Source organism: Lepisma saccharinum, chromosome 5 (assembly GCF_977018435.1).
Source record: "Lepisma saccharinum chromosome 5, izLepSacc3.1, whole genome shotgun sequence".
Classification (NCBI taxonomy): domain Eukaryota; kingdom Metazoa; phylum Arthropoda; class Insecta; order Zygentoma; family Lepismatidae; genus Lepisma; species Lepisma saccharinum.
The window spans coordinates 6,518,852-6,545,180 of NC_139233.1; the positions used below are offsets into that span (position 1 = coordinate 6,518,852).

At 37.7% G+C, this 26,329-nt stretch overlaps 1 protein-coding gene across 22 annotated transcripts in view; it reads left to right on the forward strand.

Annotated features, from left to right (window-relative positions):
- Positions 1–26,329, forward strand: part of sls (sallimus) — an 854,140-nt gene that overhangs the window by 688,032 nt on the left and 139,779 nt on the right. For 20 of the 22 annotated variants that reach the window (XM_083122061.1, XM_083122066.1, XM_083122070.1 and 17 more), the window contains 5 exons: positions 20,236–20,535; positions 21,547–21,861; positions 22,675–22,835; positions 24,402–24,647; positions 25,585–25,792. The exons of the other annotated variants lie outside the window; for them this stretch is intronic. In XM_083122061.1, coding sequence (XP_082978187.1) covers positions 20,236–20,535; positions 21,547–21,861; positions 22,675–22,835; positions 24,402–24,647; positions 25,585–25,792 — 1,230 coding nt within the window. The remainder of the gene's footprint in view (positions 1–20,235; positions 20,536–21,546; positions 21,862–22,674; positions 22,836–24,401; positions 24,648–25,584; positions 25,793–26,329) is intronic. 22 annotated transcript variants of the gene reach the window in all.

Below are 26,329 nucleotides of genomic sequence, written 5' to 3' on the forward strand. Positions count from 1 at the left end.
ACAGCTGGCAATACTGCGGACAACTGAATTTGTTGCTTTCCGAAAGAAAGAAGTTGAAAATCATTAGTTCTTGTGGTTTATTTAGGTACTCCATTTATCTTCCCTTGCATCCACCCGATTTCTGGTTTCGAGATCCTCTGTGCGTGGAAGTAAGCAAATGACGTGTCATTCGTCTTGCAGTGACTAAGCAACTTGGCAGATTTGCAAAATTCTTAGCAATCCTTGCCAAATTGTCTCCCTTGCTTTGCAACGCCAGCCAAGAAAAATAGGATCGGGTTTTTGAGTCGTATTCTGCTTGTCAGGATTTTGATAGGTGTAAAGGCGACGAGCGTTATTATGCAAGGACCTAATTTGCTCTGTCGTGTGTTCATATGAGTCATACGTTTCAGCTTTAATAACTCCGATACATACGTAATGATACCACCTGAATATTGTGAACAGTTTTACTAATGTATAATTGAACTATGTTTTATTCCTACCTGCCATTGAAATATTAAAAATAATATATTCAATAGCGCTGAGTTTGCCATGAGCTGCTTCTGTTCTTCTCGTGTTAAACTATACGGAAAAATGTAAAGTTCTAAATTTTTCTGAAATTAAATATCTATCAAATGCAAGTTTAACGCGTCATAAATTATTTCGATTGTATCAGCGAGTTGAGGATGAAGCAAGTCTCGTATGTAACTGTTGCCTTACAAGCAAGGGGTTCAATCTAGGGATGGTCAAACGGATCCGGATCCAAAAATTCCGGATCCGAAAGTTACGGATGTGGCTCCGGATCCGAGAGTTTCGTATCTCAATCCCCATTATAATATTACCACACCTTAAAAGTTATTATGATCTTCGATTACAAATAAATTTTTCATTAGTTAGTCCTACAAGATTTCTTTTCAAGTGTTTTTCATAAAATACTTTGCTACGCATCGGATACACACACTCGTGCACAAAAATAATCTTACTTGTTTAACATAAAATGTCAGAGGTGATTTTGTAAATGCCATTGAAACGAATATGTATTCATTCGAATGTATTGGAAATGGAAAAACACATAAATGTGAGACATTCCATTCCAGGATGAAACCTTTAACACATTTAACAAGATAGAAATGTTATACAAAAATTATACAATTGTTCTACAGTTACAGTTTTAAAAATGAAAATAAATCATTATTATATAAACAGTGTTATATAATTACAAAGTGTAAGACTAAGTAAGTGTATTAATTACAAATCGCGCTCACACTATAATATATATATATATATATATATATATATATATATATAATGGCCAAACGGATCCGGGTTAAGTGTGTTATTTTTTAATGTTCCTTTATCAATTCTCATCGTCGCGATTGTATAAAAGTAGCAGAAAACAGACGCAAAAAATCATAAAAATACTCAAAAAAAGCACCCACATCGTTGTCTGCAGTTATAAAATAAGATGGCGAAATTGTAGTACACCCTGAACTGCATTATGAAGCTCTGGCGCCACGGCCAGTATAATTCTCTGTGGGGCGCGTGTTGTGTGCTTTCCATTTGTGTTTGTAATTGTCATTTCATCTTAACACCATTCTTGCTTATCTTTGGGATTAGCCAATGGCAAGTACGCAAAAGCGAAGTAAAATGAAAGAAATGAACAAGATGGTGAAAAGGAAAAAAGCGAATCTGAACGAATTGAGAGCATTTGTAAGAAAATATGCACTCTGCTTGTAATGACCCAGTATTGGGACTGCCCAGGAAATAAGAAAATTTCTAGAGCACTGATAAATAGCTTCGTAGCGGGGGATTGTCTTTGCTCGGACAGCAAGTCTACCATGCGTTGAATTACGACTGCAATGTGCGCAGACTAAATTTATTGCAGATGCGTTCACAGGTCGACTGTGTTCTTGGCAGAGCGAAGGCCAGTCCTGCGGCTCGCTGACCAGCCGGGCGGAACTAACAAGACTCGTGCCGAGTGGGCCATCACGTAAATGGACATGTTCACGAACGATCATACACGAGATAGATTGTGCTAATTTGCTGTGGGTTTCATTGTTGCAAATCGTTGAAAGTTGATTCATTTACCCTTGCTTGTTGTGGCGCAGAATCATTGTGTAATTATGTTTTTTTAAGAACACGCGCGTCAGTGGCGTATTTAAAAATTTGACCTGGTTTACCGCAACAATCCTTATTGTACAGCGTGTCCACAAAGTCCTGATACCGTTACAATGAAACTTAACTCCTAAACTATATGAGATAGAGACATTCGGTTTTTTTTGCAATTACCAGACTCGGCATACCACAGACATTGTGCCTTCTCCTGTGCTGTCGTCATTGTCGCTCGCAACATAATCTGAAAAAAAAAAACACTACTTATTAAAACTTTGAGAGCTGTAGAACACGTTGCAAAAAACCGCATGTCTTTATATCATATAGTTTAGGAGCTATGTTTCATTGTAATGGTAGCAGGACTTTGTGGACACGCTGTATATATTTATCATACAGATTCCGTATCTAGATGAATTAGATATAATAGAAATATAATACCAATTGAGGGATGCAAGTAAGACAAAAACGGGAGTATCATAACTTCCAATTTTCTGGCAATTTTGATATTTTTCATAAAAGTCCCCTTTTCACCTAAAAACGAACCTGAATTTCCTTCCACGTAGCAACACTGTCCCTGCCAAGCGCTGCACAGAAACAGAAAGGAACAAGCAGTTTTCTTCCGCCAACGTTGTTTGGAGGGGTGGCACTCTTTGGCTCCCTCGCTCTCCCCCCATACAATATGGGAGGAAACCCGGTCGCCAGAAGGGTGCGATGGAGAACGATCAGTGGCGTACGTAAACAAGTACTTAAGTTCTTTGAATAATGTACTTAAATTCTGTTTTACAAGATTGTTTTAATAGTTTGCCAACTACCTATATATTAAAGCTATACAAATAAACAAAAAACGTTGATTTACCGACGGTAAACGCGATAACATTGAGAATACGCCACTAATGCACTACAGTTCCTTCAAAACACGTATAGGGGATGTGATGAACAATTTTCCTGCTAATATTCATGCATTCTTCTGTACGTTCAGCTGCGAAGGTAGTCAGTATGCAAATGGTCACAATGGTCTAATTTTTTGCTGCAGTCTGTAGTGCGTCTGACTACCGCATCGGCGACACGGGTTAAATTCCCGGGATAGGTAATCTCGGATTGGAATTTTTCTGATGTCTGTGCCTTGAGCGGCTCTGGGAGTCACCCAGCTTTTAATACAGTGTGTCTCAACCGCCAGCCAACGGTCCTGTACCGGGCTCGGCCATCAATTATATCGAGCCGCGAGAGGTTCTCCAGAAGTTTGTTGCTTGCAGCCCGAGCTGGCAACCACCTGCTGAACCCCGACCTCTCGTTCGGGATTCACCAGCGATACGAGGCCAGTGGTGGTTAGGAATCGAAGCCACTGAGAGGGGGACTCTCACCCTTGCAGCCTCCAAATTTGAATTAGAACGGCGGGCCTTTCTCGAGTCAGGGCCGGGCGGGTGAAGCGACTTGTAGACCGAGCTGGCAACCACGTGGTTCGATAACAGAAGATGCTTTTGGGACAGTGGCGATGATGGATCAAGGGCGTGTTGCTTCCCGCCTCCAAATTTGGAGCTTGACGGACGGACACCACGGCCAATTAAGTTTGCGCAGCAATGTTCATTAAGAAATATACTGAAGTGGAAATATTGTGATTAATTAGAATTTTTCGGTGTCCGAAATGAACACGCCAATAAAAATCAGCAATTTAATGACAGTGGCCAGAGAAAATTAAGATATTCCATTAGAAGCAGTCGTCAACTAATTTAAACCAAATTTTATACGTGTATTTGTCAACAAGCTTGAACACAATAGAACTAACAGTCTCTGATTCAGCCATAATTTATTTATTAATATTAAATTTCAAGGGTACGTATTAATTAACGTGTAAGTTAAAAATTATAAATCTATTTACGAGTAAAAATTATTGGGATCGGGGAATCGACTTTTAAAAAACTAATTTACCGGGCCTCGGCCTCAGGAAAATTGAGATACACTGATCAAATAACATGAGTATAATGTAGATTCCCTCTCGTTCAGCCCTTCGTGGTCGATAAAGGAAACTGGTAGAGGATGTTAGCAGTTGCATGCCCTAGAAGGGTTGGTGGGGGTCATAACCCCTCCTTTGCCCCAATATTAATAAAAAACAAACTTTAAATGCAGGAAAAGATGGCAAAACGAGGAGTGACTAAAGAAGTATACGTAACCTCCCCCTCCCACCTTTTTCGAAAATCCTGAACACGCCACTGGATGTTAGTGCGTTTTGAAGGTGCTGAGATAAATCAAGATAAATTGTTTCTTAAAAGAGTTAAAAGAAATTTAAAGAGATTGAGCAGGAAATACTCTCATTGAACTGTGCGGAGAAAAAGCGGACAGGTGCGAAATAAAGCCTTTCTTTGATGGAAATTTTCGGAATGCGCTGAGACGGGCAGAAGCGGCCTGTCTGCAAAACCAACAGCCAAACTTACCTGGTTCCTATTCCACAGCTCTCGCTGCGCAAGTCACTTTCCCAGAAATAGCAGTCGACCTTACCGAGCAGAAGCCAGTTCTATTTTTGACCACAGCGTCGCTGCTGCATGCAGAGTTGAAGTGGCTTTTATGGTTACTAGTGCCATCTCTTGGCTGACTTTGCAGTTATTTTCAGTCTTTCACAGCAGGCGTCTTCTTGCTTTACGCAATCTGATTTTCTTTTTAGAGCCACGGATGGTAATTCAAGAATGCTTCTCAAAGAGGGAAACGTATGTCGTAGTAGTTTTTCTTAACGAAAGAGCACTAGGGTATAAATTAAAATCTAATCTAATGAAAAGGGGGAAAGAACATGCTTGCAATCAGTGGGTTTCAGGATCTTTTCTTTGAAAAGACAGATTTCGCTATGCAAAAGTTTATCAAAACCTATTTTCAAGGCCACATTTTTGCTCCGATAGTCTGAAAATTTTGTTCAGTTAGATCCGAATCTGTAATGTGCCTCCACACGGAATCAAACACATCCCGTGGATTCCTTTGACCACAACGCTATTGAGACCCTGTTTTGTGATTCAAACTTCTGTAAACCAAAACAACGCACTCGGACCGTGAGAAGCTAATTTTGTTCGACAAGAAAAATTAGCAAAAATGTTAACAGTTGGTGTTGATGTCCCACATGAAGTGACGTGATGCATGCGTATAATATTTTTCATTATAGCCAATTCAGTATACCTTGCAATGAAAATTAATGCTCACCATTAGCCATCTTCTCTCGGAGGGGTCCGACTTCCGTGGCAAAGTGGTTAGCACAGCGGTTCACGAGTTCGAATCCCGGCCTGTGCATGGGTATTGATGTTGCGTGTCCCTTCATCAATTTCATCATCATTCATCCCCATCTTCGCGATTAGGCTAAAGTGGCAGAAAAGCTTAACATAATTAACCAGTCATTCTCGGAGAGGGAAGGGAGATATATAAGTTTTATATCAACAGCTCACAGCTATGCTGATTAAAAATTTGTTAGTTTTAAAACCTCTCGAGGTGGTCGTATCATAGAAAGTTTGCCGAAGTTCGTCTTAAGGCTAAACTAGTAGTACAGTGGTGTTCTAGGATGTTTAAAGGAAGAAGGGGGTGCACGCATACTATTTTTGGTAGTCATTCCTAATTTTGCCATCTTTTCCTCCCTTTTTTAGGAATATCGGACCAACCCGCTCCCCTTGGGCACGCCACTGTACAGATGCTAAACGTTGAGCAACTTGTAAAATTATTTGTGACAAGAACGCCGAAATAACAGTTTATGGGCACAATGAATCTATCATAAAGCGAGTAACGAAATGTTCTTTGAAACCCATCCAAATTCGAAGCTTGGACTCGTTTCCGTGCATCCGATCGTCAGTGTGGCACCAGCACATAACCAGCCAAGCTGTCTGGTTCGTTATTTCAGCACGAAAACTCTGTGATAAGTGCGGCCTTGAAGGAGCGATTTCCGGAAATAGCACAGTTGGCAAAAGATCCGTTGCATGATCACAAACATGGCGTTACTGCTTGGAAGTGACTCTTTGCAACAGAAACTGTTGTTTTAGAGATTTGCCAAGTTGTTTCGCCCTCGCTAAGTCATGCAGAGTTTTCTCAGGGAAGTTAAACACACGGCGGAGAATTCGATTGATGGGCCTGTAGTAGAAAGAAACAATCCTTCGGTTCTTGCCAACAGGAGATCGAGTTAAGGCCAGCATAGAGTATACAAGTTTCTGAACTCGCAACTCGGCCTTGGAGATTTATACTTAGACTATTTTAAATCTTTTTTGTCTCCATGTAAATAATTGCTTTTGAAGATTACGAGCAAATTAATCCAAAACTTCCATTTTCTTCGACGTTCGCATGAACTTGAAGAGATTATATTAGATCAAGAGCAAACTAATATCTACATGTAATATGTACTTAGTTAAAACTACTAGAGCCACCTACCGAAATGTTCCGAACTCTGATGTTACATAATGTTCGTGTGCGAACCCTGAAGCCAGTCACGGTTAATCTGATTATTTTATTTCACTTTACTCTTCTGCTACTTTTGGCTAATCGTGAAAATGATGAAATAGACACTCACACAGAATACCCATTCCCAGACCTGGATTCGAACCCGGAACCTTTGGCAGGCAGGCCCGTAGCCAGGATTTTATTTCAGGGTGAGGGGGGGGGGGGGGCTCATTCCTTATCAGCATAGGCGTCGCCAGAAAAATTTGTAGAGGGGAGGCCACTGATAAAACTTCATTAGTAGAAATAATAATAACAATAACAATTATTACCACGGTTATAATTGTCATTTTACAATAATTAATATTATAAGTTATGAAAAATAAACCAATTTTAATCCAAATGTATTGTTCTTATTATTATTATATAAATACTTTGCTACTCACGATCCACTGTACGAGTGAATATCCAACACAACTGTTGTCTATTATTTTTCTTACATTTTGTACAGTTAGTGTACTGAAATTCATAGTTACTGCATTTTGTTATTAACTTTAACACATTCCGTTAAAAAAGGCTTTAAAAGTTAGGCATAAATTTTATATTGTGTGACCTCTCACGAAGAAAACTATACATTTTGAGAGCTGTGGATCCATTTCTTCTTTGAATTAAGTTGTAGAATATAAAACTATAACCTGGTTCCTCTATTGCACACTAAACCTTTTTCTATCTAATGTTTAATCCTGCTAAGGAAGTAAAATTAATTACCACTATGCACTATTTAAATTAGATATTTGTAGGATTTCGGGGCGGGGGCTTCAGCCCACTTAGCCCTCTCTCTAGCTACGTGCTTGGTAATGTGGTGTGCTAACCACTCCACGACCGCGTTAGGCCATTTAATCTCGTTAACAATTCTAATGTTCTCTTTATCGTGCCATTTAGAGTAAAAAAATTGCCACAATGAGTTTCTTGTTCGTTATTTATTTGATTTGTTTTTCTTCGCTTTTCTGCCAATTCCGAAAATGGAGGATGAGTGATGATTATGATGAAATTGATGAAGGTACGCTCTCAAAGAACACACATGCCTGCATTTGAAACAGGGATCCCTAGCGTCGTAGCGCCTTGTTCGTTATAGAAAGTAGCGGGATCCTTGAGTATTACCGTGCAAATTGTCCATCACCATATTCGTGCACTTTATTTGACCCAGTAAGAGCTTCAAGAAGTAAAAGAAAGCTCAAAACAAACTGTTGACAATTTCTACACCAGCATACATAAAAATTCATCGCTTAAAAACACACAGGATGTAAGAAAAAAATTTAATGAAAATAGTCATGGGCAATTTGCACGGTAATACTCATGGATTCCACTGTACCATTTATAATAATGGATATGAGTATCAAGTTATCATGATGATCCATTTAATCAATTGGCCTACCATCTGGTGGAGAGTTCCAAGTGGGGAACTTTACTTGTGATGATCAAGTTTCCCATCCATAGTAGTCGTAAATCTGACTGCACCACATCCAAAAAGTATGTAGATCTCACTTATCGCACACTTCTCAAACACTCTTTTTGTTCAAGTCAAACCCTTTGTGTTTGTGTCTTCCTTGCTAGGTTATTATTATTAGGTTTAGTTTTCTTAGTATAAATACACTCTGGGCTACACCATAAAGGTATTATTTACGCTAAGAGGTCTAAACCTACCAACGAAAGCATTTAGCGTGACGTCAGAGAAGACGTGCGATCTGTAAAAGACCATAGATTATATCTACCTGATTTATAAGTGGTAATAACACACAACGCCTCTTCATGCTTGCGTTTTTTTCCCCCTCGTACAGAAGACCGAAGGCAATTTTAAGGAGGACAAGTTGTCTGCGTTCGATTAAGGTCAGTTCTATGATCAGAACATATGTTGTAAATTGCGTTGCGGCCGTCTTCAGGTTACACTAATGAGCTAAGGAAGCCAATGACAACGCGTAAATCGAAGTGGTTCGTGTAGGCGCACCTTAGTCTTCGAGACATTATGGGCAACTTGACAGAGAAAAAATTGGCGCACAGACTGCAGTAGTGAGAGATAAGCTAGTTAGAAGCGTTCAGCCACAGGTTAAACTTGATGTTGAGAGTTTCCTACGATTAGTGATCGTGTTAGGTATTTTTTTAAGGTACAGTGGGATGCACAAGTATTGCTCGGTAAATTGTCCATTGTCGGCAGCTTGTTTTTAGTTTTGCTTAAATTCTTGAAGCTCTCATTGTGTAAAACATATGTAGACAAATTCTAAAATTTGCTGTGTCCGGTATGTGCAATTATTCTGTCTAGCGCGGGCAACTTTTATATTACAGGAATAAATAATAATATGCTCATTTATTCAGTGGGCGGGGTTCAACCGCTGACTGGTCAAACGTAAGCGTTGAATGGGAGAGCGACCACGTAAAAGTTACCGCATTCTATTTTTAAGGTGACGGAACTGTTGCTGTAAAAATGAAACGAACAAGTTGCAACGTGTTAGCGCGCACTGGCGATTTCTTATCTACAGAATCACGGGCAAGGAAACGTATCGGGAAGTTTGCTGTTGCGCAGAGCGAATGTAGTAGAATGTCGTTTGACACAACATTTTATAATGGAGGTTGAAAAAAAACCCTGCATTGTATAATAAACGTTTGAAAAGAATATTCGGACAAGAACAAGAAGAAAAGTTGTCACGAATTGTGTGAGATCCTTGTAGACAAGTAGGGTAAATTATCGCCTGCAGAAAAGGTCATAGGTAAGGACGAATTCGGACAGATTTGAAAAATGTTATAGTATACATATATATAATAAATACGATAGTTAATTCATTCCAGGTAGCTGGGTCAAGTAATTAAACACACGTGAACTAGAGTTGGTCAAAGGTTTAGGCCCCTTTTCATTTCGTTATCATTCAGTTCATATAGATCTACACCGCAAAATTTCGCTTTTTCTCCATATCCTTTGTGTCGATTGCGCAAAGAGCATGAACACGAAAAATTACCGCCATTTCCAGATTGTCATTAAGTGTATACAATGTTTTACCGAAATTTTGCATAGTACGAGGGTCACTATTTATATTTTGAGCCTTGGTAACACTGATTGAAGTTAGGCGCGATTTGACGTTTGCACGGAATCGTTTGGCATTATTGACCATAACGTACTTCAAATGTTTTGTCAATAGCTTCATTTGTGTTGTTTATGTTGCCTTGGAGATTGCGCGACAACAATTAAATGGAATTAACTCGTGAACATTTTCGTGCGATGATTTTTTACGATTTTCGACGTGGATTATCAAGACAAGAGTGCATCGATCAACTTACTTCCACATTTGGCGATGAAGCCCCATCCTTTGCCACTGTGAAACGCTGGTATAACGAATTTAATCGTGGCCGCCATTCGCTCACCGACGAGATTTGCAAAGGTCGTCCAAAATCAGTTGTTGTTCAAGAAAACATTGATGCTGTGCAAAACCTAATACTGCAAGATCGTGATGTGACATACTGTGAGATTGAGGCAACCATAGGCATTAGTTCCACCAGCATATATAAAATATTACATGATCATTTAGCTGTGAGAAAGGTATGTTCTCGTTGGATCCCACACAATTTGACAAAAACTCAAAAAGACGCTCGCGTCAATTGGTGCAAACAAATGCTCAATAAATACAATCGTGGTGCTTCAAAAGACGTATATAAGTTTGTAACAGGTGACGAATCATGGATATATGCATATGAGCCGGAACGTAAACAGCAGTCGACTGTATGGTTGTTTCAAGATGAACCCAATCCAACAAAAGTTGTTCGCGCTCGAAGCACATCGAAACAAATGGTCCCCTGTTTTTTCGGGAAAACTGGTCATGTGGCAACTGTGCCTTTAGAGGAACGTAGAACGGTCAACTCTGAATGGTACACAACAATTTGTTTGCCAGAGGTCTTCGGTCAAACAAACAAACGCCGTCGGATCATTCTTCATGAAGACAATGCCAGCTGTCGCACATCTCGTGTAACAACCGACTTTATGAACAGTCAAAAAATCGAATTGATGGGTCATCCGCCGTACAGTCCTGATTTGGCACCCAATGACTTCTTCTTGTTCCAGAATGTCAAGAATAAATTGCGTGGGCAACGATTTTCTTCGGCGGAAGACGCCGTTGATGCGTTCAAAAACCATATTATGGAGGTGTCTCAAGAAGATTGGAAAAACTGCTTTGACAAATGGTTCGAACGAATGCAAAAGTGTATTGACCATAAAGGAGAATACTTCGAAAAACAATAAAGCAGTTTTCAATGCCAAATTCCTGTTTTTTCATTGTTAGGCTCAAAATATAAATAGTGACCCTCGTGCTAACAACACGCTGGTGTAACGAACCCTACGTGCAAAGAGAATGGATACCATTCTCCTATGTGATGAATATTTCCTTGCAGACGACAAACAACTCGGCCGCAAACATGGCGGCGGTGCGAATCCTGACGTCACATGAAACCCACCTATACTGTGTTACAGTGCATATCAGTTATTATTTTATCGCTAGAGTGCCCGTCAAATCTCCTGCATATGGCGATAGCCAATAGCAGCCCACTGCAGCGGTGCCATGTCGAAATCTCAAACGGAAAAGAGACAGCGTGGTTGAGCAAAACGCCTTGTCACGGCGAGCACGGAACATTTGATAATATAACATATAATAAACTCAATTGGAGAAAAGAATATACCTGATTATGCCAGAGGGACTGCCAGAGACTCCTCGTCACTGACCACACTACTTTCGCCCTCTGTATCCTACAAATGTATTATAATTGGGTCCAAAATTTCGTCCCGACCTATCTCCCTTATAAAATCGTTTTCCTGTAATTGTTGTGCATGTTGAACACAAGCGGCCCATTGTTCTTGTATTACATGGTCAAGTAGCTTACACCTGAAAAATCACCTGTCGTGCCTGGATTCGTACAACACTGTATTTTTCTCTCTTCTCTCGCTACCACTTGGTTTACTCAACGACATGATGCACACACCCACTAAACACACGGAAAAAACGAACAGTGGCGGTATACTCTTCGTCAACTTCTTCTTATACCATCAGCCGGACCCTGTGACAGAGTGGTTAGCACATCGCGCTGCGACACCAAGGGTCCCGGGTTCGAATCCCGCTCGGGCTTGGTTGTTTGTGAATGTCCATTCATCAGTTTCATCATTTCATCACTCATCCCCATCTTCGCAAATTAGCCAAGAGGCACAAAACGCGAAGTAAAATAAACTAAATCAATCAATCAATCTTCTACCATCACTGTGAACGTACATGCCCTGTTCTCATCGCAAATCGGAAAGTTTCGGAATGCAACAGGAACGAAGGGAGAGCGAAAACGATACAATGCAAATACGTTTATAATGACATTGCTTCTACAGAGGGAACGGTATAAGCTACAATCACGCTTGTTTTTCGTACATACTCGCAAATTCATTATCTTTCCATCTGTTGAACTACTGACACTTGAAATAATCTATTTATATCCGAGCGCCAGGTACACGGTTTAGTAGCGAGGTGAAACGTTCAAGGCCATATGCAGGTGCGCGCTTAGCAAATGGACGAGCAACTTTTTTACTCCGTGATTAACAAATCGCTCAGCTTTTTTTTTTTTATCGCTACGGAGTGAAAGAGTTGATGAGAGGGAGAAGAGGGGGAGGTGTAACCATGAACGCCTATTCAGAGCCCACCAGAACAAAGTATTCCCCGGACTTCTGCTAAAGGATGTATAGTTTCTCATTTTCCTGTGGCGGAGTGGTTAGCACGTCGCGTTAAGACGCCAGGGGTCCCGGCTTCGAATCCCGACCTGGGCATGGATGTTTGTGAGCGTCCATTCATCAATTTCATCATGTCATCACTCATCCTCATCTTCGCTAGCCAAAAGTGGCACAAAAAGTGAAGTAAAATAAAGCAAACCAATGAATAATTTTCCTGTGGCTGTCTTCGGCGTGATAACGAGCATTTAACGAAGAATGCAATTACCTTCGTCAGTCACCTGCAGCAGACAGGTCGTGATCTTGGCACAGCTGGGAGACGGTTCGTTGAACCACCGTTTGTTGCTTGCCAATAAAATCACAACGTTCGACTTCTGGCATCAAATGACAAGTGTCGTCCTCACCGGCAGGGCTGGAGTTATATTTAACATCCAGCGTGGTTGTCCCCTCTCCGTCAGTGCTTGTTGTCTGCCGTGGAAAGACGGTTTCGTTTCACAACTTCCGTGTCGACAAGACACAAAGAAGGAACAACATAAAGGGCAACATTCACGACTGCGACATTAGGCGAAGGTTTAAAATTACTGCGTTTGCTTCAGCATCCTCTCACTTAGAAAGCGCCCTGCAAATAAACCTCAACACGAGCTGAAATTAAAAAGAATTCTGTAATCGAAAACCACATAAACATTGAACTAATGATTTGATTTTTGTTATTAAGCGTCGCTTTTCTTCCACTTTTGGCTAATCGCGACGATGACTATATGATCAAATTGATGAAGGGCCACTCACAAAAAACACTCATGGCCAGGTCGGGATTCGAACTCGGGAACCCTGGCATCGTAGCGATGTTTTTTTTTCTAGGGGTGTGCGGGATCGGGAATAAAAATTCCCGTCCCGATCCTGACTTCGGGAAATGACTTCCCGACTTTTCGGGATCCCGAGCAGTCGGGAAATACCGAATGTTCATTTTAAAAAGTCGTTAATTCTCGACGTTTTCTGCATTGTAAGTGTCTGGAACTTATCGGAAATTGTTAGTTTTTATTGCAGAAATGCAAAAACAATCACTTAAAGTAAAAATTACGTGTAGAATTCGAGATTTCCAGAGCTTCGCTAAATTTCGAACTTTTCCTGTCCCAAAAATTTCCCGACTTTGTCGGGAAATTGCAAATTTTTCCCGTCCCGAATGTCGGGATTAAAAAAAATTTCCCGTCCCGATCCCATCCCGACCAATAAAATTCTGTTCTGCACACCCCTATTTTTTCCCTTATCTGTAGTAAAATAAATGCCACTCGTCGAGTAGTTATATTGAGAACTATTACTTGTAGAGTGAATTTACAGGTCAGATAAAACATTTTTCTTATAATCTCCAGTACAATTGAGAAAGACACCCTCCCATTTTGTTGCCTTGTAACCAACAGGTCCTGGAATTGAACAGATCACCCTCCTCTCTTATTTGACACTGCCCTGCTGAATAATTTGTCTACTGTTTTCAGTAGATCTATAGGTGTTTTGAAACATCTACTGTGTTCAGATTTTCAAACAGATATACATAAATAAAAATTCTTAATAAGGATGAATGAAATGTAATACTTACAGCCACCATTTTAAGCTAGAAACACTACATACATATTATATATGATACTGAAAAAGTTATTTTCACTTTTAGTTTCTCTACTGTACTGTTTTCAGTAGATCTATAGGTGTTTTGAAACATCTACTGTGTTTAGATTTTCCAATAGATATAAAAACAAATTGTAAATCAGGAGGAATGAAAATTAAATTTACAGCCAACAAGTTGAGTTAAATACACTTTATACAATATTACATGTAATACTGAAGAGAATATTTCACTTATATTTCTTCTACTGAACACGTACAGTAGGCCTACTGAACTCGTTCAGTAGGAAACCATTGAGTTTCAGTAGATTTCCGAGAGACACAGTAGAGTTCAGTGGATAATAGTAGATTCTGTCTACTGAAAACAGTAGAAATTTCCATGTCCTTTATATTTCCCATCTTTCCTAAGATGGCAATGATCAGTGGTGTGTCCAGGGGGGGGGGAGGGGGTTAAAACTCCCTTTTCCCCAGTATTCCTAAAAGAAAAGTCAAAGGCAGGAAAAGATCACAATGATCTACAATGAGAACTGATTAGCAAAGAAAATATACATACCCTTTCCTTTCAAAAAACTTGAGCACGTCACTGGCAATGATATCAGCACCAATAACATTTCAGATGTTCCAGTAATATGAGATACTATATGTTTTCTGCATGCATGTATTTCTTGATAAATGTAATTTTTGATTCCCCAGGAAATTTATTAAATATGAAATTAATATTAGAAATGAAAATTTATGATTGTATTCTGAAATATGTATATTTATTCTGATATGTATTTAATCTTTAGGAAATAGATGATTACAACTTTCAAATAATAAAAGATATAGCTAGCTGCCTATGAATATACACTCCTCACAAAAAGTTTGGAATATTGTTATATTAGACATTATAGACACAACCTTGGAATTCAACAACACATGGTATTTGTCTGGTGGACGTTCTCGTCTTTTCACCAACATATGCTACCGTGCCTATCACCTATTGCCTAATATAATAATGTTCCAAACTTGTTGTGCCTAATATAACAATATTCCAAACTTTTTGTGAGGAGTGTAATACAAAAGTAATACCAAAGAAGAAAAAACTTTGCTTAACGGCTATGTTACATGCAGAACAATTGGAGTGGTTATCAAAATGTGCTACAGCACCAAGGGTCCCAGGTTCGAATGCTGGCCTGGACATTCTTTGTGAGTGTCCCTTCATGAATTTCATCATATCACTCATTCTCATCACCACGATTAGCCAAAAGTAGCAGAAAAACGATGATAGATAACAAATAATAAAAGCACATGCTAGTAGATGTCTGGGAACTCTATTTTATGCTCCCCATGCTGCTTTCCGAGGGGACAGCCCTTGCGAATTCTTCAGTCAGCAAGTGAATGGAGTGATACATGTGCATTACCCAACCACTTTCTTCGCAGTGGAGAAAATACACCAGCCTAATACAGGTGCCTGCCTTCCTTGCAACCATCAGGAAATGTCAATCAAGTCTGAGTTGCAATGTGATGGCTTTCAGAGCAGACTGGCCACTATCGCATGATTATGCTACCATGTGGTCATCTGATCGGAACTTTTTTGTGCTGAAGGCATCTACAGAAGAAAAATTTGTAACAAGAGTAACAATAAATGGCAACTGAAAAGTAAAGTAATCAATGTTGTGACATTTTAACCTTAGATTGGGAGTTGCGTACAGCAATAATGTAAGTACAAATAAAGAATTTATGTATGAATTTTTGTAATTTAGGTAATTTTTCTGCCACGTTTGGCTAATCGTGGCAATGAGAACGAGTGATGATCAAGGGACACTGAACAAAGACCACCGATGCCCAGGCCAGGACTCAAACCTGAGAACTTTGGTTATGAGATCAATCAGTTGACCACTTAATATGGCAGAACACGTATAACAGAATAATTGTTTGATAGCATATCATGCCGTAGGCGTGAGTCGAACCTAGGGCCCGGGCATCATAAATAAATAATCTAATCATGTTATAAAAAGGGTCCCGCTGAAGCATTGGAAAAGAGCTTCTTAAATGCTAATCACGCCAGCGACCTTGAGCGAAGTTGGTAAAACTCCGCTGACATTGCATTCAGCCAGCACAATATGAAAATCAGGAAATCAGCATTATTCCTTAGAATTGCTGTTGCCAAAGGACACGATCGAGTCAACTGTCTTAACGGCCAATAGTTCGAATTTCATTTAAATAGGTCACATGAGAAATCTGCTTAGTTGTCTTCCGTTTCCCGTCAGATGAAGTAGTTATAAAGAACTCCGTTTCTAGTTGCTCTCAGTTTACATTGAATCCAGTTATCGCGAGAGAGCTCCATAGTGGCCATAAGTTTAGAAAAAGGGGCGAACGATAGTTTAGGTGCAACAAAATACCATTATAATAATCATCATTATTGTATTCGAATTGGTTCAGAATCCACTTTAAACTGTAAGTTCAGCCCCGATTAGCGTTATTGTGCATAAAGTAGACTTATAACACCAACTCAATCAATCAATCATTATTGTATTGTCCACATTTTCTTTGTTTATATTTTGTAAGTGGCCATATTTTAGCTCATATGAAATTATCTTCAATTATTTTTTTGGAAATTGAAAAAAAAAACATTTAATACATTCGTGTTTACTTGAAGGTCGTGGGTTCAACACCTGGTGGAGGCACACAGTGTTCGGATCCCACTTTAAACTGTAGGTCCAGTCCCGATTAGCCTTTCTGTGCATAAAGTGGACTTGAAACAACAAATCAATCAAAATTAATTTGCAATAGTGATGGACCGATATGAAATTTTGGCCAATACTGATAAAGTACCGATATATAATTTACTGATACTGATAACCGATATTCTACCAATCTGATATAAAATTCCGAAAGGTCCTTGATGAACCTGAATTGTTCATTAACCTTCTTTATAAATGTTACAGGATGACTGCAATGCAAAAGAAGCTGCATATTTAGACATTTACTTTTAAAGAAACTAGGAATTGAAGATTAGATGTTTATATCCATAGAAATTATAAAAATTGGCAGAATATTGCACTAAATTATGAGAGATTTAATGCAAATTAAAAAGGTGGTTAATGTCCTGGTTCAAAATGATTTATACAAATAGTGTAATGATAAAATTAGGTACAAAGTGGTAGTTGTAGCAGGGAGGGGTATTTATATGGCTAGAGGCAGTGTGGAGAAAGAGAGGGGGGGATGTCATGTGACTAGAACTGCTGTTTAATGACCTGACTTTGGCTGCTGAGGGCCGGATGCCAAAATCGCTCTCAGTTCCTTCTTAGCTTTGCCTTGCACAGGTGGAACAACTCGAATTCTCTTTACAATGTAGCAGAAAGGGACCAATTTTTATAATACTGGAAGATGAGTTCATCAGACGATAGTAAGTTATGTCGGATTAGCGTGTATGCTCAGGTGTGGCTTGAAGGCTGTTTGATTTGGCGAGCGTGCAAAACGATGGATGGGAAAGCATGCTGGTGCTCACCATTTGACAGTTTGCATATGCTCAATGATGCAGTCGAACTGATCATGTTTAGACTGTGTCAGTTCTGACAGTAAATCGTCAAGGTACATTGTGTGTGGTGTGAAACGGCGTGGTGCGTGAACACAGTTGACATTCCAAATTGTAATTATACAGGATTGAAACAATTGTAGCAGTAATTATGTGGTGCTAGTTATGCATGTGCATGAATACTATTTTTGGTATGGTTCAAATTGTCCTGCATCATGTGAAATTGTCCTGATATTTACTGTTTGTAGAGTCAAAATCCTGCAACTCACATCATTGTTTATATGTTGGCAACGTACCCAATCTAAAAATAATCAGGCACTGGGGTAAAGTGCCAAGATCTCATCTTGATGTTTGTGCCGCATTACACCTGGTCTAGGGATTGGTTTTGACGAGGGACGCTCGTTTAATGAACACACAATATAAGTCTTCGCCTTTTTTGATGCAAATTGATAAGCAGTTAGCATTGTGCGCCATTTTTAGATTTATTTTTTTGATGCTCTTTAATTCAACAGCTGCATTGGCGAGATTTATACGAAGGCACCGTGAAGCCAAAAGATTTAAATGGATCACGATGTGCATCTATTGCAGCTGTTAGGCATTACTCATTAAGTTCTTTGATGTGACCTTTGCTTTATTGAAGGTGAATGCTTAAGCTTACGTCTGAGCTTTCTATGTTAAGCTCACTCTAAAACTAGTGTAGTACAGTAGCAAGAAAAGGTACTCCAAAAGTCTATCATCAGTCTGTTTAAAGTTACATCTTCAATAACAAATCTTGACATACACACAATACAACTTCGATGTTATGTTTTTCAGGGGACCAAGATTGATTGATTGATTTATTTATTTCGTCCATGAATCACATTGTTTGCATTTACATGCAGTGATATCGAACATGTCAATTTGTAATTACAGTATCTTAAACTTGCAATATAATAGTATAATGAAATATAGAATATGTACACATGAAATATAGTAAAATACAGTGACATATAGGCTGTTATGAAACACTGCAATGGAAATGTTACTAGTTTCTGTTTACATTACCATGAGCATTAGAACATTAACATACTGTCAATACAGTGCATGATTACAGTGGAATATAATAAAATATCATGGAGTATAACAATCAAGTACAATATACGTATACAGTGAAAAGTAAGAGATGAAAAAAATAAAGAATATAAGAGAATAAAAAGATAGAAGGAAATATTATCATTTCATGCTTAGATATTCATCGATTGAGTAAAAGCAATGTTCCAGTAATATTTGTAAATTTCTCTCTTAAAAGCTTTGCATGTTTCAATTGTTTTTATGCGGTTTAGTAGGTTGTTATACAAGAGAATCCCTGTGTACCTAGGTCCTTTTTCATATAAAATTGTATTGTGTATAGGTATTAGTAAGTTAGTTTTATTTCTTGTGTTATAATTGTGTACATCATTGTGGCACCTGAACAATTCATAGATGTTTGCTTTTACATAATTAAAATACTCAAGAGTACTTGATAAAATTTTATAACATGACTCCATTTGGACTTTCTTGATTGGATGTAGAAAGGTGTAAAATTGGAAAATATTTATACAATACATGTTTCTGGATTATTGGGGATTCATTCTCCCTACTCTCCCACTTCTGACATCCATGATTACATGATTTACAAGGCTGTACATTTGTATTGTAATTTAAGTTGGTTGTTACATATTTGGAGCACCTTTTCCCTTTACTGAACCTTGTATTGTGAATTTTCTGGAGCTGTTGAATAAATTCTACTTGTTCGAATCTAATTCGATTGCCTTTTTTGTCATGATGTTTGTGTTGATATCACAGTCCATGTATTCGTAAGTGGAACTACAATTAGGTGCAAATATTCGGATTATTTTATTTTAACCTCTAAACAATCCCAAAGTAGTGAGAGGATAATTAATGAAAATGACTGTGGAGGTATATTTGAAAAAGCGCAAGTATTCATTCAAGTATTGAAATGCTTTTTAAAAAACCATGGGAGTTGAACAGACTCGATTAGTTTTTCTGGCAGATGCGTTCTGAAAGGGATTGCGTATCTGCAGGAGGTAACATTGAGAAGCCTGGTGCTGACCAGTAATCATCTATGAGAATTTCTTCTTTATTCATCAGCAAGAAACCTTTAGTCATTTTTTAAACATCTGCGTGTCAAATACAATGTTATTGCAATGACAATGAAAATTCAGTAAAACTGAATTTGCACGTCTCCACATTAATATAATGAAAGTTCATAATCTTTGAACCGATTCAATCTTTCCATTCTAATCACAAAACGATTCTGCTTTTCTTCTACAGATAAAATAGTTCACGCTTAGTAGCTTTTCCTCCAAATTTATTAGACTGTGTAGGATCCTGAAATGTCAATACCAAGATTATGAAAAAAATGCATCTCAAACACTGAATTTTTCTGCACCACAAATGTCAGAAATTTCTTGGAAATGGCTGTTTTCATTCCAGCAGTTCGAAAACTATTTCTTCATGGAGAAATACTGTGTAGAAATTTAAATTTTCTCACCATTGGAAAATCCATACCATTTCACATGCTGAAAATGTCAGAAATTTCCTATCCTGATTGTTGAGCCTGATTGTTGAGATTTAAAAATTTTTCCATCTATATATCATCCCATTCAAAGAATTTTCATCCCTTACAATCCTAAATTTTCTTGGATTTTTTCAAGCCAGTTGTATCAAACTGTAGTTATGTGAAGGAGGTAGTCTGTGGTTGCTAAAGAACGTCTAAAGTGCTGTCTGTTAGATTAAAAGAAGGTAAAATGATTTAGTACTTCGCAGTTAAAAACAACGATCAACAGAAATCCAATTGACAAGTGTTTCAATACTAACAAGGCTGAATTTATCCTTTCAGACAAAGAAGAATCTGGAGAAGCACCACATTTCGTAAAGACACTCAAACCACAACAAGTCAAAAAGAAGCAATGCACAACCTTAGAATGTGTTGTGCTTGGGAAGCCAACGCCGATGATCAAGTGGTACAAAGATGATGACGAGATCAAATCAAGCAAGGAACGGCAAGTTGTGTACAATCCCAGGACTGGGCTTGCCAAACTTACCATTCACGAGCCCTTGCCGGAGGATGAAGCATTCTACCGATGCAGGGCTGTTAATCAACATGGACAGGCCGAATGCCGAGCTAACCTTATTGTCAGTAAGTGCATTTTTCATGTTGGGTATGTTAAGTTAGAGTGCATACATGTTTTGGATTTTGAAAGTTTTCATACAATATGTGGCATTGTTCATATCCTACAACAGCCTGTATAAGTGTTTAAAGTTATAATCTATTTCTTAGAATTTACATTTTGTTCTTGGGGCTTTTTACACCCTTTTTTAATTTTTAGATAATAATTTTAGATAAGGGCTATTTCCCTGCACTTACTTAAGGGGCAAAATTACCATATGTGCCGATGCACCCAAAAATTTTAAAAAAAGATCAGTATTTATTAGGGATGGACCAATATGTCAATTTAACTCGTATCGACACCGTAAAAATATGAAATTTTGTTATGCAAATAACCAATATTCTATCAATTTGATACTAAATTCTGAACATTCTGGTTCATTGACTTTCTTTGTTAATAATGTAACAAGGTGACTAATAGTTTTTGCGTTACAAAAAGAAAATTCAAATTTAGAAATTTACTCCATAAAATGAAGACATGTCAATTGTATATTTGTATTCATCAATAAATTTAAATATTGTGGATTTTACTCAATTACAAACTATGCAGAAATATCAGACCAGGAAAGTATTGACTGGCTTTGCAACATGGATGCATTCAGCAAATGTTAAGAACTAGAATTGTGTATTTTTCCATCTTTATTCAAATTTAAATTAAATTTTATCTGTAGGAACTTTTTATGCCATTGATGAACACACATCAGTTGCTGTATTGATAGTTTTTGTTTTGTGTTCATTATATAAAAATGAATTTGTTAATTTAATTTTTTTTAAAAATCTGTAATTGTTTTACAACTTTTTAAATGCTAGTACATAAAGAGTTAATGTGCTACATTCCTATTAATTATACATTGTAATAAATACTGTAGGTAATGGAAACTGATTAATTTAGATTTTTTGTTGAATTTGAAGCAGAATTGTGTACATTAACTAGTGCATCTTTTTTCATATTAGTAACAAATGTTTACTTTGTCATTTTAGGCGAAGCTGCCGTTGTATATAAACCGGAGGTCCTGGAATCACCCAAGATAACAAAACCAATTAAGGCTCTGGTAGCAACAGTAGGAAATGTTGTCCAGTTGGAAGCTGAATTTACTGGAAAACCCACACCCACCATAAAATGGTACCGGAATGGAAAGGAAATCTTACCAAAGTCAGACATCGAGATTGTGACTGAGGAAACCGTAAGCACACTATGTATTCCAGAAGTGTTCCGAGAGGATGCCGGAAAGTACGAAGTCCGAGCCATGAATGAAGTAGGGGAGGCTAGAAGTTCCGGTACTGTAGCTGTGATGGGTTAGTACAGTTATGTTTACAACACTTGTAGTGTAATACATGTTAAAGTTATACATATTATTGTAAACAATTGACTGGTGGTGGCTGAAACTTTGTTTTTATAATATTTTCAATAATTTTTTGTTGCACTTCATGTTTTTGTCAAACTAAATTGAATTTATGCACAGAAAGGTGAATGGGAAATGTACCTACAGTTTAAAGTGGGATCGAAACCACTTTGTGCCTCCACCAGGTTTTGAACCCGAGGCTACTTTGGTTACAAGTTAATGACATTACCACTACCCATTGGGGAGGCTTTTGCCAAACCAAGTAGCAATCAATTGTGTTAATAACTTTTTACATTCAAAGAAAAATGCGAAAGGAAAAAACATTTTTGGTTATTACAAAAATGACTACTTTTACTGAAAACTCTTAAGTGTATTGCTGACAATCTAATTGCTATTTTGTCACTTGATTTTTCTATTTTATGTATTCATCTTTTATTTCAATCAGAATGTATTGGTGATAAGTACGGTTTTGCCACCGTTCCTGCAAGCCATGTTGGTGATCGAACGATTCCATATTTCAGTGACATTAGAAAGTATTTACCTAAATTCATTATAAAGTGCACAAAACTGAAGTTCTTGTGAATCATTTGAATATAACAAAAGATATAATGAAGGTGAGATGCGAGAAATTAATAGAAAGAATGGTTCTTTAATGAAAGAAAAATTCTATGCAATCAAAGTTTATAGTTTTACATAATTTCCCATGCTTGCATATGCATTTCTTTATATTTTCACTAAAGAAGCTCTTGATTTGTTTATTTTCCAGAGCCTGAAAAGACTGAACTTTCAGAGGCTGTGCCTCCAACATTCATCAGGCAACCTGTTCCACAAATTGTCCCAGAAGGAGAAGTTGTTATTATGGAAGCTAAAGTTGAATCTTACCCAACCTGTTCATTCCAATGGTTCCAGCATTCTGTACCTATTAAGGTAAGTGGAGGGAAATTCTATATTGGATGCAATTCGATACCAGCTAAAATGAGATTTGCTACCTTTTTTTTCTGGGTGAAAGAGATAAAGAGCATAACATTTATTTCTAAGTCACACATACATTTCTGGAAATGTAAGTTCATTATTTCTAAGTCGCACATACATTTATGGAAATGTAAGTTCATTATTTCTAAGTCACACATACATATCTGGAAATATAAGTTCATTATTTCTAAGTCACACATATATTTCTGGAAATATAAGTTCATTATTTCTAACACACAACTTTACCCTTCTTACTTCCATTGGTAATTTCTTTGGATTATCTTACGGTTGCTAGCAGCAGATATACATTTTTTGTTTACAATTCAGGAGAACCACACACTGCATGGATCATTTCAAAAGACACGCATGAAAATGTGTTTATTTGTTTGTAACAAACATAGGTTGTTAGCAGTGGTGTGCCCAAGGAGGGGTTGGTGGGTGTTGTAACCCCCCTTTGGCCCAGTATTCCTAAAAAAAAGAACATCAAATGCAGGAAAAGAAGGCAACATGAGGGCTGACTACTAAAAAATGTATACCTAACCCTCTCCTTTTGAAAATCCTGGGCATGCCACTGGTCATTAGACAGAAATAAAAACGTAATCTTCATGTCTGTTTCAAATTATCTCAACTCCTATATTGCTAATAGTCATGATGGTCTAGTCAGTAAGGCATCTGCCTGCCACGTGGGAGGCCAGGGTTCAATTCCCAGGTTGGGTGATCTAAGGTCTGAATTTTTCCAGCAGCTCTGGCGCTCACCCAGCCTCAAATCAATGGGTACCTGAAATCAATTAGTTTCATTTTTATTTAAGTTAGTGCTCTAAATTTACGTTGAGAGTGTTTTAGTTGTGAATGTTATGAAAGGCATGCATATATACATATGTAAGAAATTATTTAATCATAATTTCAATTAAATATGGACATTTGTTCTCAATGAAAGAAATGGTTGATAAACTTGGTTTAATTTGAGAATTATCTTATTTTTTAAAATAGAAAATGTATTGAAAGTTCATTATAATTGCACTTGGCAACATTTGTTGCATTAATTAGCAAGAGAAATTATGTTACATTTGATTTTTCTTTGCAGTTTATGGTGATGTGTTTTCGATGGTATAGCTCATAAAAAATTAATGCCATTTATCGATACCAATAACCAATATTCTACTGATTGTATATTAAATTGTAAATATTCCTCGATAAATATTCCTTCCTTAATTAATGTAGCCCTGTGGTTGATAGGAAAATAAACTTTAGTTATTTACTTCACAAAACCTGGACACAGGAAATATACCTACACATTCATAAACGATAATAAAAAATGACAGAACTTTGCGCTAAATTGCAGACAGTTCATAGATTAGTGTAATCAATTACAATTTTACCAATACACAAATATGCCTACCATATCAGCAGATCCCAATACCGTGCTGACTAATCTCTCCCATCTCTAATTTGCTATTTGACTATATCATAATGAGAATTAAATTTTAGATTAGAATTTATTTCTCTATAATTTGTTTCCAGACCTCTCAAGATGTCCACATCAACACAGCTGACAACCGCTCCTTGTTGATGATTTCCGAAGTGCTGACGGAGCATGCAGGCCACTACACGTGCAGAGCGGAGAACGTGGTAGGGTCAGTGACCTCCACTTCGACCCTCAGCGTGGTTAAGGAGGCACTCACTGAGGAGCTGGTCTCTCCCTCGTTCACAAAACCTCTGACTAATCTTCGAGTTATGGATGGTGAAGAAGTTCACTTCAAGTGTGAGGTAGATATTCTGTCTGGCATTCACATAGGAAAAATTCAGTATTGTTTTTTTAATTGAAAGTACATATTGATAAAGTTCATTTGTTTCTAGAAAAAAATATTTACTTTGTTTGATTTTATTGTATTGCTATTTCAATACTCCCAGGTTGTCATACTTAGTTTCCCTCCTCAGAGTCCTCTGGAGCCTGTTTCAAGCAACAGATTATGATGAAACTTGGTGTAGAGGTCATGGAAAGCATGAGGAAGCGAATGCTGATGAAACAAAAATAGTTGAAATTTTCACCACCAGGTGGAAACATGGCACTGAAATAACATCCAAAATTCAGAGATGAAAACTTACTATTAGCATATCTGAGTACAGCAGTGTTAAATATGAATGACCCTTTGGAAGAGTAAGACTGCATGATCAATGATTCAGCAGCAGGATGTTGTTCACTGTGCCCCAGATTTCAGCACCACATTTCCACCTAGTGGTGAAAATTTGAAGTAATTTACATTCAAAGCATATAAGAACCAAGCACGAACGTCACTCTGATAATTTAACTCTTAGAATCTAGTTTTGAATTGCAGCGAACCTCACCTAACCATACTTCAGTGGTGTATCCTGAATACAATTCTTATTTATTTTATATATTATATATTAATTAGATATAATAGAAATAAAACACCAATGCAGGCATGCAAGTAAAAGAAAACCACAAGTCTGACAAGTTCAGTTTGTTTCGTCAATTTCTATATACATGTAAAAAAGTTGGTTTACTTGTGGTAGACCAGGTAACATGGGAGAATACACCACTGCCATACTTATATATTGCAAGGTAGTTATTAAAAAGATATTCATAATTGAAGCTCACAAATTAACTGAGACAGTTGAGTTTGATATTTTTATTATTGCCTTTTATTTTCACAGCACTGAAATAATCCACTGTAATTTACAGGTCACTGGCAAACCAACTCCGAAAGTCACATGGATGCACAATAAAGAGCCTGTAAAGGAAACGAAGGAGGTGACTGTAGTACAGGACACGGAAGGTGTCTGTGAGCTTGCTATAATGGAGGTGTTCCCAGAGGATGCCGGAGAATACACGTGCCTTGCGGAAAATAAAGTTGGCGAGGCTGTCTGTGCAGCCACGCTTGTTGTGGAGGGTGAGCATAGCATACACGGATCTGGTGCATTTTGTTGTATTTTCATATTTACGATGATAAGATTTGATAGTGAATAGAAAAATGAAATTGACAGCCCGTTATCCTTAGAGGTCAACCTCATGGTAAGGAACCAATGAGAAAATTTTTTTGGTTGTTCATTCGTGGTGCTCTTTAGATAAGAAGTTTTCCCCTGCTTAATGCGACTGGGGTAAATAGCCATAATGACAATGTACCCAACACATTCTATATCATTTGTAGAAGGTTGTATCCTAAGCTTAAATATAGTTTAATGGAAGGCTTGTTGCTCGTAAAATGAAAATATGATTTGAAGATTTCAATTAAGGATTCACTTTAAGTTAATTTTATCCACAATATAACAGTAAATTTTTATCCTTCTCTAGTCACGCAAAAGATTCTACTGTAATTCTAAAAACAAATTGGTACAGAGTCATTTGTTTTTATTAAATACATTAAAGTGCTGTTGTCAATTGGTGTCTTGAATTATGCAAAATAAGTCTTGAACATTTTTCTCTCTAG